The 14,227-nt window shown below is 35.8% G+C and overlaps 1 protein-coding gene across 11 annotated transcripts in view; it reads left to right on the top strand.

Annotated features, from left to right (window-relative positions):
- The window catches only part of LOC105496640 (protocadherin related 15), a 1,825,405-nt gene that overhangs the window by 1,715,623 nt on the left and 95,555 nt on the right, over positions 1 to 14,227 (top strand). For all 11 annotated transcript variants that reach the window (XM_071069550.1, XM_071069551.1, XM_024797557.2 and 8 more), the window contains one exon: positions 12,314 to 12,441. In XM_071069550.1, the coding sequence (XP_070925651.1) occupies positions 12,314 to 12,441 (128 nt within the window). The remainder of the gene's footprint in view (positions 1 to 12,313; positions 12,442 to 14,227) is intronic.

Below are 14,227 nucleotides of genomic sequence, written 5' to 3'. Positions count from 1 at the left end.
TGTTTTCAAATAGCCCATCAAATTACAAAATGATTTCAGAGTCAATATTTTCCTAAAGTTAAACTTTTTAGAGAAATCTGTTGTTTTTAATAGATTGCTTTTAATTGAAACAACATGCAGTTTTTTGTTATTATGATTTTTTTTATATTCTTTAAGTTTTAGGGCACATGTGCACAACGTGTAGATTTGTTACATAGGTATACATGTGCCATGTTGGTTTGCTACACCCATTAACTCGACATTTACATTAGGTATTTCTCCTAATGCTATCCCTCTACCAGCCCTCAACCCCATGACAGGCCCTGGTGTGTGATGTTCCCTGTCCTGTGTCCACGTGTTCTTATGGTTCAATTCCCACCTATGAGTGAGAACATGTGGTGTTTGATTTTCTGTCCTTGTGATAGTTTGCTGAGAATGATGGTTTCCAGCTTCATCCATGTCCCTGCAAAGGACATGAACCCATCCTTTTTTATGGCTGCATAGTATTCCATAAAGTATGGAATATATGTGCCACATTTTTTTAAATCCAGTCTGTCATTGATGGACATTTGAGTGAGTTCCAAGTCTTTGCTATTATGAATAGTGCTGCAATAAACATACATGTGCGTGTGTCTTTATAGTAGCATGATTTATAATCCTTTGGATATATACCCAGTAATGGGATCACTGGGTCAAATGGTATTTCTAGCTCTAGATCCTTGAGGAATACCCACACTGTCTTCCACAATGGTTAAACTAGTTTAAACTCCCCCCAACAGTGTAAAAGCGTTCCTATTTCTCCACATCCTCTCTAGCATCTGTTGTTTCCTGACTTTTTAATGATCACCATTCTAACTGGTGTGAGCTGATATCTCATTGTGGTTTTGATTTGCATTTCTCTAATGATCAGTGATGATGAGCATTTTTTCATGTCTCTGTTGGCTGCATAAATGTCTTCTTTTGAAAAGTGTTCATATCAGTTACCTACTTTTTGATGGGGTGGTTTGATTTTTTTCTTGTAAATTTGTTTAAGTTCTTTGTAGATTCTGGATATTAGCCCTTTGTCAGAAGGGTGGATTGCAACAATTTTTTCCCATTCTGTAGGTTGCCTTTTCACTCTGATGGTAGTTTCTTTTGCTGTGCAGAAGCTCTTTATTTTAATTAGATCTCATTTGTGTATTGTAGCTTTTGGTGTTTTAGTCATGAAGTCCTTGCCCATGCCTATATCCTGAATGGTATTGCCCAGGTTTCTTCTAGGGTTTTTTATAGTTTTAGGCCTAACATTTAAGTCTTTAATCCATCTTGAATTAATTTTTGTGTAAGGTGTAAGGAAGGGATCCAGTTTCAGCTTTCTACGTATGGCTAGCCAGTTTTCCCAGCACCATTTATTAAATAGGGAATTCTTTCCTCATTTCTTGTTTTTCTCAGGTTTGTCAAAGATCAGATGGTTCTAGATGTGTGGTGTTATTTCTGAGACCTCTGTTCTGTTCCATTACTCTATATCTCTGTTTTGGTACCAGTACCATGCTGTTTTGGTTGCTGTATTTTTGTAGTAGTTTGAAGTCAGGTAGTGTGATGCCTCCAGCTTTGTTCTTTTTGCTTAGGATTGTCTGGTCTATGTGGGCTCTTTTTTGGTTCCATATGAACTTTAAAGTAGTTTTTTTTTTTTTTTCAATTCTGTGAATAAAGTCATTGGTAGCTTGATGCGGATGGCACTGAATCTGTAAATTACCTTGGGCAGTGTGGCCATTTTCACAATATTGATTCTTCCTATCCATGAGCATGGAATGTTCTTCCATTTGTTTCTGTCCCCTTTTATTTCATTGAGCAGGGGTTTGTAGTTCTCCTTGAAGAGGTCCTTCACATCTCTTGAAAGTTGGTTCTTAAGTATTTTATTCCCTTTGTAGCAATTGCTAATGGGAGTTCACTCATGATTTGACTCTCTGTTTGTCTGTTATTGGTGTACAGGAATACTTGTGATTTTTGCACATTGATTTTTGTATCCTGAGACTTTCCTGAAGTTCTTATCAGCTAAAGGAGACTTTGGGCTGAGACGATGGGGTTTTCTAAACATGCAATCATGTCATCTGCAAACAGGGACAGTTTGACTTCCTCTTTTCCTAATTGAATACCCTTTATTTCTTTCTCCTGCCTGATTGCACTGGCCAGAACTTCCAACACTATGTTGAATAGGAGTGGTGAGAGAGGGCGTCCCTGTCTTGTGCCAGTTTTCGAAGGGAATGCTTCCAGTTTGTGCCCATTCAGTAAGATACTGGCTGTGGGTTTGTCAGAAATACCTGTTATTATTTTGAGATATGTTCCATTAATACCTAGTTTATTGGGAGTTTTTAGCATGAAGGGCTATTGAATTTTCTCAAAGGCCTTTTCTGCATCTATTGAGAAAATCATGTGGCTTTTGTCATTGGTTCTGTTTATGTGATGGATTATGTTTATTCATTTGTGTATGTTGAACCAGCCTTGCATCCCATGGATGAAGCTTACTTGATCTTGGTGGATAAGCTTTTTGATGTGCTGCTGGATTCAGTTTGCTGGTATTTTATTGAGGATTTTTACATCAATGTTCATCAGGGATATTGGTCTAAAATTCTCTTTTTTTGTTGTTGTGTTTCTGCCAGGCTTTGGTATCAGGTTGACGCTGGCCTCATAAAATGAGTTAGAGAGGATTCCCTCTTTTTCTATTGATTGGAATAGTTTCGGAAGGAAAGTAGCACCTCCTCTTTGTACCTCTAGTAGACTTTGGCTGTGAATCCGTCTGGTACTGGACTTTTTTTTGGTTGGTAGGCTATTATTTATTGCCTCAATTCCAGAGCCTGTTATTGGTCTATTCAGAGATTCAACTTCTTCCTGATTTAGTCTTGGGAGGATGTAAGATTTTATTGGTCTTGCTAGCAGTCTATCAATTTTGTTGATCTTTTCAAAACACCAGCTCCTGGATTCATTGAGTTTTTGAAGGGTTTTTTGTATCTCTATCTCTTTCAGTTCTGCTCTGATCTTAGTTATTTCTTACCTTCTGCTAACATTTGAATTTGTTTGCTCTTGCTTCTCTAGTTCTTTTAGGGTGTTAGGTGTCGATTTTAGATCTTTTCTGTTTTCTCTTGGGGGCATTTAGTCCTATAAATTTAGCTCCACACACTGCTTTAAATGTGTCCCACAGATTCTGGTAGGTTGTGTTTTTCTTCTCATTGGTTTCAAAGAACATCTTTATTTCTGCCTTCATTTCATTATTAACCCAGTAGTCATTCAGGAGCATGTTTTTCGGTTTCCAAGTAGTTGTGTGGTTTTGAGTGAGTTTCTTAATCCTGAATTCTAATTTGATTGCACTGTGGTCTGAGAGACAGTTTGTTGTGATTTCTATTCTTTTACACATGCTGAGGAGTGCTTTACTTCCAACTATGTGGTCAGTTTTAGAATAAGAGTATCTTGTGGTGTTTTCTGTATTTCCTGAATTTGAATGTTGGCCTGCCTTGCTAGGTTGGGAAAGTTCTCCTGGATAATATCCTGAAGAGTGTTTTCCAACTTGGTTCCATTCTCCTCACCACTTTCAGGTACACCAATCAAATGTAGACTTGGTCTTTTCACATAGTCCCATATTTCTTGGAGGATTTGTTCGTTTCTTTTTACTCTTTTTTTCTCTAAACTTCTCTTCTAGCTTTATTTCATTAACTTGATCTTCAATCACTGATACCCTTTCTTCCACTTGATCAAATTGGCTATTGAAGCTTGCACATGTGTCACGTAGTTTCCTGCCATGGTTTTCAGCTCCATCAGATCATTTTAAGTCTTCTCTACACTGTTTCTTCTAGTTAACCACTCATTTAAAATTTTCTTAAGGTTTTTAGCTTCCTTATGATGGATTCAAACATCCTCCTTTAGCTCAGATAAGTTTGTTATTACCGACCATCTGAAGCCTACTTCTGTCAACTCATCAAAGTTGTTCTCCATCCAGCTTTGTTCCGTTGCTGGTGAGGAGCTGTGGTCCTTTGGAGGAGAAGAGGTGCTCTGGTTTTTAGAATTCTCAGCTTTTCTGCTCTGGTTTCTCCCCATCTTGTGGTTTTATCTGCCTTTGGTTTTTGATGTTGGTGACCTACAGATGGGGTTTTGGTGTGGATGTCCTTCTTGTTGATGTTGATGCTATTCCTTTCTGTTTGTTAGTTTTCCTTCTAACAGTCAGGTCCCTCAGCTGTAGGTCTGCTGGAGTTTGCTAGAGGTCCACTCCAAACTGTTTGCCTGGGTATTACCAGTGGAGGCTGCAGAACAGCAAATATTGCAGAACAGTAAATATTGCTGCCTGATCCTTCTTCTGGATGCTTTGTGCCAGAGGGCCACCCACCTGTATGAGGTGTCAGTCAGCTCCTACTGGGAGGTGTCTCCCAGTTAGGCTACACAGGGGTAGGGACCCACTTGAGGAGGCAGTCTGTCTGTTCTCAGAGCTCGAACATTGTGCTGGGAGAACCACTGCTCTCTTCAGAGCTGTCAGACCAGGGCATTTAAGTCTGCAGAAGTTTCTGATGCCTTTTATTCAGCTATGCCCTGCCCCCACAGGTGGAGTCTACAGAAGCAGCAGGACTTTTTGAGCTGTAGTGGGCTCCTCCCAGTTCGGGCTTCGCCAGCCACGTTGTTTACCTACTCAAGCCTCAGCAATGGCGAACATCCCTCCCCTGGCAGGCTGCTGCCTCTCATATCAATCTCAGACTGCTGTGCTAGCAGTGAGCAAGGCTCTGTGGGCATGGGACCCACCAAGCAGGCGTGGGTATAAGCTCCTGGTGTGCCATTTGCTAAGACTGGAAAAGCGCAGCATTTGAGCAGCAGTGTCCCTATTTACTGGGTACAATCTACCATGGCTTCCCTTGGCTAGGAAAGGGAAATCCCCCAACCTCTGGTGCTTCCCAGGTGAGGCAATGTCCTGCCCTGCTTCGGCTCACCCTCTGTGGGCTGCACCCTCTGTCCAACCAGTCCCATTGAGAAGAATTAGGTACCTCAGTTAGAAGCGCAGAAATCACCCGTCTTCTGCACCAGTCACTCTGGGAGCTACTGACTGGAGCTGTTCCTATTCAGCCATCTTGGAACAGGGATGTCTGTTATTATGATTTTTAAATGCTTAAAAATCTGTTACCTCATTTAATTTACAGGAATAAAATAGAGCAATTTATTTTATTTAAGAGGACACTTGGGAGTAGTGAAGTGGTAGCAATTACAATTTAATTTAACATTTATTGAACACCTACTGTATTAGTCTGTTTTCACACTGCTATAAAGAAGTACGCGAGACTGGGTAATTTATAAAGAAAAGATATTTAATTGATTCACAGTTCTGCATGGCTGGGGAGGCCTCAGGAAACTTATAACCATGGTGGAAGGGGAAAGAGAAGCAAGTACCTGCTTCACAAGGCAGCAGGAAACAGAGAGTGAAAGGGGAAGCACTCCTTATAAAACCATCAGATTTCGTGCAAACTCACTACATGAGAACACACTGGGGAAAACTGCCCCCATGATCTAATCACCTCCCACCAGGTTCTTCCCTTGATATGTGAGGATTATAGTTCAAGATGAGATTTGGGTAGGGACACAGAGCCAAACCATATCACCTACTATGTGGAAGTCACAATGCTTCCAGAACTAATTTACCCATAAAGCATAAACAAAAATTGTCTTAAAAACAGCATAAAAAATTGTGTACTTTTAGAGTCAGGAACTGACTTCAATCTCTTGATACCAACAAATTAACAAATATAAATCTGATATTCCAGGCCTTTAAAAAATTATCTTCAATAGGACTGTTTGAAGACTCTATAAATCATTTACCATGATAACAATTTAAAAAATCATTTAATGTGTTAGGCAAGAAGGATATATAACAATAAGAAAAACACAGTCCTTTCCTTTAAGGTGTTGAGGAAAATATAGTCTAGTGTAGGTTTTCTAATCAGACTAAACTCCTACATTCCCAAGTACAGGAATAAATATTTCTATAATGTGTATTTGCCAGCAATGACTAAAGAAATGACTTAGAGTTAAGAATATTTTAGATTGAGAGAATGTCAGGAACAGAGGCTAGGAGGCAGTGACAGGAGTAGAAGTAAACAGGCTTGAACCCTTGACTTTATAGGACACAATCAAAAAGAGTATAACCAATGTGTGATCAAATAATTACAGCATATATTGATAAGTTCCACATTAAAGGCATATACATGCAGATGGATTGAGGAGGGTGTTACTATAGCTTTTTGGAAACTTTCCATTTTATCTTAACTCATCTAATTCCTCTTTCTCTTTTTACTTAACTTGGGGTTTCTCAGCCTCATCACTAATGACATTTTGGGACAAATATTTTGTTTGTTTGTTTGGGATGAGGACCCATTCTGTTCATCACAGAACATTTCTCACCATCCCTGACCTCTACTCATTTATTTCCAGTAGCACTACCTTCCCCTATCCACACAGTCATGACTACCAAAAATGGCTCTAGAGAAGCCAAATTGATCACAGTTGAGAACACTTTTAACTCATTGGCTTTCTATTCAGTAAGGCTTTCTTTGAAAATCCAGTGCAGTGTAGGCACTAGATTAGTCATGTGGATAAATGAAATGGATTCATCTTGAGGATAATAGGGCCTTCCTAAAAAGAAAAAACTAACATTATGGTATTGATTATCAAAAGTAAGGGAAGGGAAAAATCAAACTAAATTTGGTATTAAAGATCATAGAGTCAAGTTGAGGTTAATAGGTATTTAAAATCACTCTTCTGAACTCCTTCTACCATGTTTAAATGTCTAAAATAGAACAGAAGAAATATTCAAGGAGGTATCTATACTAAGTTTTTCTCTGAGCTTGACTACATAAAAGTATTATTTTCTCTTTCTTTAAAACATTGCAAGAAGGTATCTCACATTTTCTTACCTCAGGAGTCATTTTTAAAACTTATGGCTTACTAAAGCCAAATGTTCTGGCCAAAGAAAAGATTGTCCCATAGAAAATTGGAGAAAAAAATTAATAATGGAAGAAAAATAAGTCAGGGTGCCCTAAAGCACACAGAAAAATTATAATGTCTCTTAACCAAAACACTTTCCAAATAACTCTTTAGCCTAGTTTGTAATTTCTTTCACTGTTTTTGGTTCTCTTTCCAATACTTGCATTGTTTAGATGAGTCAGAAGGGAGACTGGAGGAGAATACTAGGATATTAGGCACGCATGTTGGTCCCCTAACATTTTTCAATCTGTTTTATCATGGTGCTTTTCTTTTTCTTTCTAGCATCTTTCTTTGGTTATATGTCTGATGTCTACATTAAATAAAGGATACAACATGGAAAAAAAGTTTTTGTAAATTCTCAAGGAGATAAAAAACAGGCTATCTTAAAATAATTTAAATCAGAGTTGCTTCCAAGTTTCAACCTTGAAATAATCAATATCCAAATCTGGTGGAAGAACATGGTACAGTCCTTAGTGGGGAAGCATGTGAGCCGAGGAAATCGATGATGTCAGGTACATTGTGTATACATGAATAAAAAAGTCGAAAAGAACGCTGTTCTAGTGATTTAACTATAGGTGTACATTTATTTGCATTTACTTTTTTTACTGGCCAACATTTATTTTACATTCTTTAAGTAGAAACACTGCAATTTCTTGTAATTATCCCAATAATTTCTCAAGTGGATGATCTGGTGACTTCTCCTCCCCGAGACAAGGATCAAGCACATGACCCAAATTAGGACAATCAGGTAATGTGTCCCCAGGGTATGATTCTTAAGCCTAGTGGGTTGTTTTTTTGTTTGTTAAAAAAAAAAAAAAAAAAAAGAGGAAGAAGTAGGGTAAAAGAACATAGAAGAACAGAGTTTGCTGTTATTTCATCTGCAGTTACCTGCAAGAAAATCAAACATCTGTTGCTTTAAAGACTCTGCAACTTCCTGATTATTTTGTGGTACCAAAAGCCTTCTTTGGACTTCACTTTGATTTAGTGAGCTCCCTCATATCCTTCTAAGAGTTAACTTTTTGTTTCTGTTAATCATAATCTCATGATTATAATCAAAGAAAACTAGCAAATTAATTGAATATCAACTTTTTTGTTCAGCAAAAATTAAGAAATTCTGTTAGAATAGTATCTGAGGGGAAAAACTATCTACAAACTGAAGCATTATAGTACTAATAGATGTGGGAGATACAATTTCCATCTTTAAGCGTATTGAAATCTAATAAGAATAAAATCATGCTTATAACTAAATGCAATGTAAACTAAGCTCTGGAAAGGTTATTTATAGAAAGAAACATTTTTAATACACTATAGCATTTCAAAGGAGGGATACCTGACAACTGCCTAAAATTATCAAGGAGAAGGAAAAAAAAGAAGACTAGTCTACTTTACATTATAGAAAATAAAAATTAACAATTTTATTCTAAGCCACAAACTTAATGAAAACACCTTTTTCACAATTTTATATTTATTTTTGGTTGACTATTACAAACTATCCTATATAATTAGATATATAGCAAACATCATAAATTTCAAAATTCATGATACAGTATTGTTATAAATCACATTATAGCTGTTTCTTTTTTGTGAAAGGAACTAAATGATCGTGGCTTTTTAAAATAAATAAATAAATGTATAAGTTCTTTTAAGTCTAAACAATGTTTTTGAGTTTTTGTTTGTGTGCTGGTTGTGAAGTATTCTGGAATTTAGTATTGTATAGTCATTAATTTTCGTATAAATAAATATTTAATTAAAATATTATAATTAAGTATAATCATCTCTCCCCATTATGTTCAGGTTATATAATCATATTTTGGGTTATCCATAGACCCTTTTCCCACAAACCACTTAATAACTGATACAGACCACTGAATCAAAGGAGCTTTCATAGGAACAATTTGGTATTTGAATCTTAAACTTATATGCACAAAGTATACATGTAAGTATGTATATGAATATACACATAATATTTTTAAGAATTGTTGGCCAGGCATGGTGGCTCATGCCTGTATTCCCAGAACTTTGGGAGACTGAGGTGGGCGAATTACCTGAGGGCGGGAGTTCAAGACCAGCCTCACCAACATGGACAAATCCCATCTCTACTGAAAAATCACAAAAAATTAGCCGGCCATGGTGGCACATGCCTGTAGTCACACCTTCTCAGGAGGCTGAGGCAGGAAAAACGCTTGAACCCAGGAGGCAGAGGTTGTGGTGAGCCAAGATTGCGCCATTGCATTCTAGCCTGGGCAACAAGAGTCAAACTCCATCTCAAAAAAAAAAAAAAAAAAAAGAATTGTTAGTACTTATTAATCTGACATATGAACACACCTAAATAAATACCTGACTTACAAAAGAAAGCCCCTTAGCTTTCAGTAAACCAGGGCCAAATAAAGTTATTCTTCTATAGACTATACTACCAAGTTACTTCCCTAGTCATAGACTTTTTAAGGATATGGTGAAAAATTCACTACGTATTAAAATGTATTTGTCAATTAAAAAATGGATTAGTGTAGTATTGTTTGAAAAAAAATGAGTAATCTGATAACTCAAAATCACGAGTTTCTTAAAGTTCTACCTGTAATAGAGTCCATGTATTTTATAATACCCTTCTTTTTTCTTCAAGACTTTGTAAAGTTTGTAGGTTTGCGTGCATACATGCATGCGTGTGTGTGTGTGTGTGTGTGTGTGTCTGTGAGGGGTTTGGGATTATGTACTTACACACACAGTTACAGCCACAAACTCACAATATCTGTCAATGATAATAAAATTGAGAGAAGAGTAAAATAAAACCAAATAACCATGTTAGATTATTAAGAGCCTTATATTTTATGCTAAATGGTTTAATATAAATTGTTTATGTTTTGAAGATTATATATTTTATATTTTATCTCACATAGTGGTAACCAGAGTAACTAACACATGGCAGTCCCTCAAAAGTTATAATGAATGTTTAAAGAAACAATTAAATGATAGAATGTACATATAAATGGTGGTTGGTTTAACATTTGCTTCAGTGTATCCTATTTGTATTTTGTAATGTCTCTGTTAAACGTACATATGAGACTGGGTGAGGTGCCTCACACCTGTTATCTCAGCACTTTGGGAGGCCGAGGCGGGCGGATCACGAGATCAGGAGATGGAAACCATCCTGGCTAACGCGGTGAAATCCCGTCCCTACTAAAAATACAAAAAAATAGCTGAGTGTGGTGGTGGGTGCCTGTAGTCCCAGCTACTGGGGAGACGGAGGCAGGAGAATGGTGTGAACCCAGGAGGTGGAGCTTGCAGTGAGCCGAAATTGTGCCACTGCACTCCAGCCTGGGCGTCGGAGCCAGACTCCATTAAAAAAAAAAAAAAAAAAAAAAAATGTACATATGAATGGTGGTTGTTGGGTTAACATTTGATTTAATGTATCCCATTTGTATATTTTGTAATGTCTTTGTTATATCAGAATGCAGGACACATTAGAAAGACATGACAGGGGAGCAGATGATGTTTAATCACTCAGGTGAGACAACAACAGACTTAAGTATATGGGCAGCTGTGGAGCTGAGAGAAAAATGACACAAGATATATTTATTATGCATTAATTTACCTGCTTATAAGGTTGACACGTAGGATTTGGTTACCATCCAGATATGAAGTTAGGGCTGGGAGGTAAGGGAAGAGATCATGACAAAGTTCTTGTTCTTTGAAAATTGTATAACATTTTAAATGACTCATCCCATTTAAAGAAGAAAATATACATCATCAGTATTTTTCTGAGACTTCTGTCATTCTAAGAGTTCTGAAAAGAAATAGCACATGTGAATTGTATATGTTTCTGAATGAAAGAGGATATAAGTGATTGGAAAGGTGATATATTCTAAAAGTCCTCTTTTATTTTTAAATTTAGAGCTGTTAGCATTTTTCATTCTAGAGATAAAATTGGTCTGCTACTAAACTAAATATGATTTCATTTTGGATGAATTCTGATTGACTGACTAGGGTACAAGTCAGAGCCCTGGCACTACAGGATAGAGAAGCATAATCTGCTATTAGCCCTACTTCCCTGCTGAGTTCTCTTCTCTGTTGAGCTAGCATGGTTTTCCTCTTGATTCTACCTCTTCCAGGTCACAGATGACAAATAGAGAAAAACTGAATGAGTATCAGCAGGATAGGAGCAAAATCATAGGGTTAACTCCCTGTTCTCTCTGACCTTTCCCAGGGCAACCAAAAAAACAAACAAACAAACAAACAAAAAAACAGACTATTTCTAAGTTCTTACTAATACAAGCTATTCATTCATTAGTTTATTCAACCAATACAAATGTATACCCATGATGTATCCTGCAAGTACACTGGGGTTAATTAGTTAAAATTGTACAGGAGACATTAAACACAGGAAAAACACCAAAATAAGGACATCCTTGATAAATAGTATGTACATTAATTGCCATATATTTGATCATAACTGAAATGCATCAGAAAAATTGACTTAGGTAATACATTAGCAATACTTATTTGACTTTATTTTTTTATGAAATAAATAGCCACTTATTTCCCATTTTATTTGGTTTATAAGTTAATTTTATACATTAAATTGTTTTTTAGAAGGTCATTTTTGGATTAGTGACAAGTACCACATTTCTCATTAAAGGTGTAATGATTTGAGGGAGGTTCTAACATTTGATGATGACATGTATTATTTATGGTACATTTACTGTTATTTAAATGGCAAAATGAAGCATTTATGAGTCATAATGTTATCTTCAGCTACATTGTTTTCAGTGAATGTTAGCCTCTAACATTGACAGTTTCCAAGCATGATAATACTTGTTTTCCATTTGGAAATAAACACCTCACCCAAATACTGTTCCTTTTAGTCTTAAAATAAAAATGTCATAGTACAATTTTAAGCTACAGAAATGCCATTTCTGATTTTATACTTAAGAATAAATAAGTATATATTCATATAATAGTTTATGGCAGTTTCTATTATTTCATAAAGGGTTTACATATTTGTGTCCCATTGGTATAACTAGTATTGTGTGTGAAGTGTTTGTGAACAAGAACAGTTGAATTGTTTCATTAAAATTGGCAGGGTGAAATGTTTTAGCGCCAAATTAAATCAAGTAAAATGAATTACCAGGACATTGTAATTAAAAGAAATAACAGCAACTTAACATTTTTATACCAGAAGCATCATTATCAGGGTCCCCCTGAATTTGGGGGTACTAGGCATGCCATCTAGAAATGGCTTTTGATTTATTTTCAGTGTTTCCCAGAAAAAGTGCAGCAAGTATTTACTTCGGTGCTTTTTTTCCCCCATGAATAACCACCAGTAAAAAATGTATCATTTCTTGTCCTCCAGGCAATACAGCTAAAGTATACATTGAGATTCAGGATGAAAATAATCATCCCCCAGTGTTTCAGAAAAAATTCTACATCGGAGGTGTATCTGAAGATGCAAGAATGTTTACTTCTGTACTCAGAGTGAAGGTATGAGAAATTATGTTAATATAGAGAACTAAAATAAAAACAAAGCTTGGGTTTTGCAGATAAGCTGTAACCCTATAGTTGGCATTAACTGCATACTTACGCTATATAAACAAAAGCCTGAAACTTGGAGCTATATTAGTTTAGTTATCTAAACTCAATACAGATTATATCAGGTAAGCACTTAGCAACTTTTTGAGTTTTATTTTACTATGAAAATAGTAACAAAATATTTATGATGTTTTGCATTGAATAAGATGTTGAAATGTATATATTTTCTTAGTGGTTTGTATTCCTCCAGTAGGATAACTCAAAGGATTCTCAAAATGGAATCTCTAATGACAAATATTAAATTACCACTTCTAGTAGAAGAAATAGTGTAATAAATTAAGTAACGATTTTTTTTTCTGAAATAAATGTTTGAATTTTAAATGCTGATTGAGTGAAAGTAAAAAAAAATAACTCTACCAATTTTAGTACTTTACTAAAAGTTACAAAGATCTTGATGTCTCAGAAAATGTTGGCTTGTTTGGAATTTCAAAAATGCAGTATCTAAGACCAAAGTTGTAAATTTTCAATTTATTTATTTATTTATCATCAAATGATTATTACTAATGACTATAATTGTTTATAATCAAATGTTTATGACTATTTCTAATCAACTGTGTGTTACTAATGTTTTATTATTTAGAAAAAATTTTAAAGGTTGCATTTTACTGAGGAAAAAGTTTAGATGCTAAACATTTTGGATTCTCAATTGCAGAGTTAATTTTGGACAGCATTTCAATGGTTAACTTGTAAATAGCTGTAAATTGCACATAAAACCTAAACATCTCTGGCAAATCTAGCTTTTGATTGCCTCTAGTTTTGCACATGAGTAATTGCCTTTATTTTCCTATTACCAGGAGCATCATGATTAGAGCTCTTCTTACGTGTAGTTTTATCACCTATCAAACACTCTCAGTAAGAAAAAAATTCAACCTAATTGTGTTGGGCTTGCAAAATAGCTCTTCCACTATGCCAAGTACAGAACCCTGATCTGAATCAGCAGTTTAACTAAAAGTAGTCCACAAATCTGTCACTCATTATATTTAATTTATGTTGTTATCCACAAGTAAGCATCCTTTGTAGCTGATTTTTATCTCATTTTGTATTTTAGTCTTATTAACTCTTAATTGATTTAGTTCCATCATTTAGTCAAATATGTTTGAGTACCTATAATGTGCTAAACACTGTTCTAGAAGTTGGATATAGAGCAATTGAAAAAGCAAACAAACAAATAATCAAAGTTTCCACCTGAGTAATGCAGGCAAACTAGTTGAAGAAATGAATAAATCAGTAAGTTATGTAGTGATAAATTCTAAGGGGAAAAAAAAGGTTGACAAGGGAAGAATGAGAGTGGTGCTATTTTAGATAATAAAGTCAAGATAGTTCTTTTGGGATAAAACTGAAACAGTGACCTGAATAAAGGAAAAGATCAAGACTTGTGGATTCTTAAGTGAGCAGCATTCTGGGATTACTTTGTAAAGCCCTAAAGGCAGACAGGGAGCTGGAGGCTAGTGTGAATGAAAAAGTCTGATAGGAAATGAGATCAGAAATGTACCTGGGGCTAGAATATGGGATTTGTTCTAGGTGTGTTGGAAAGAAAGCTTTTGAATGATTTAAACAGTTACGACATAATCCAATATAAAAAGATTATTGTAGATGCTGTGCAGGGAGGATGTCGGGAATGGGTAACACAGTGTTTTGGACAAGTAGAGTTAAATGCATGACAAGTCCAGGCAAAATT

The sequence above is a fragment of the Macaca nemestrina genome, chromosome 9 (genome assembly GCF_043159975.1).
Source record: "Macaca nemestrina isolate mMacNem1 chromosome 9, mMacNem.hap1, whole genome shotgun sequence".
Lineage (NCBI taxonomy): Eukaryota > Metazoa > Chordata > Mammalia > Primates > Cercopithecidae > Macaca > Macaca nemestrina.
Note: the sequence above shows the minus strand (reverse complement) of the source record. Positions and strands in the feature narration are given on the sequence as shown.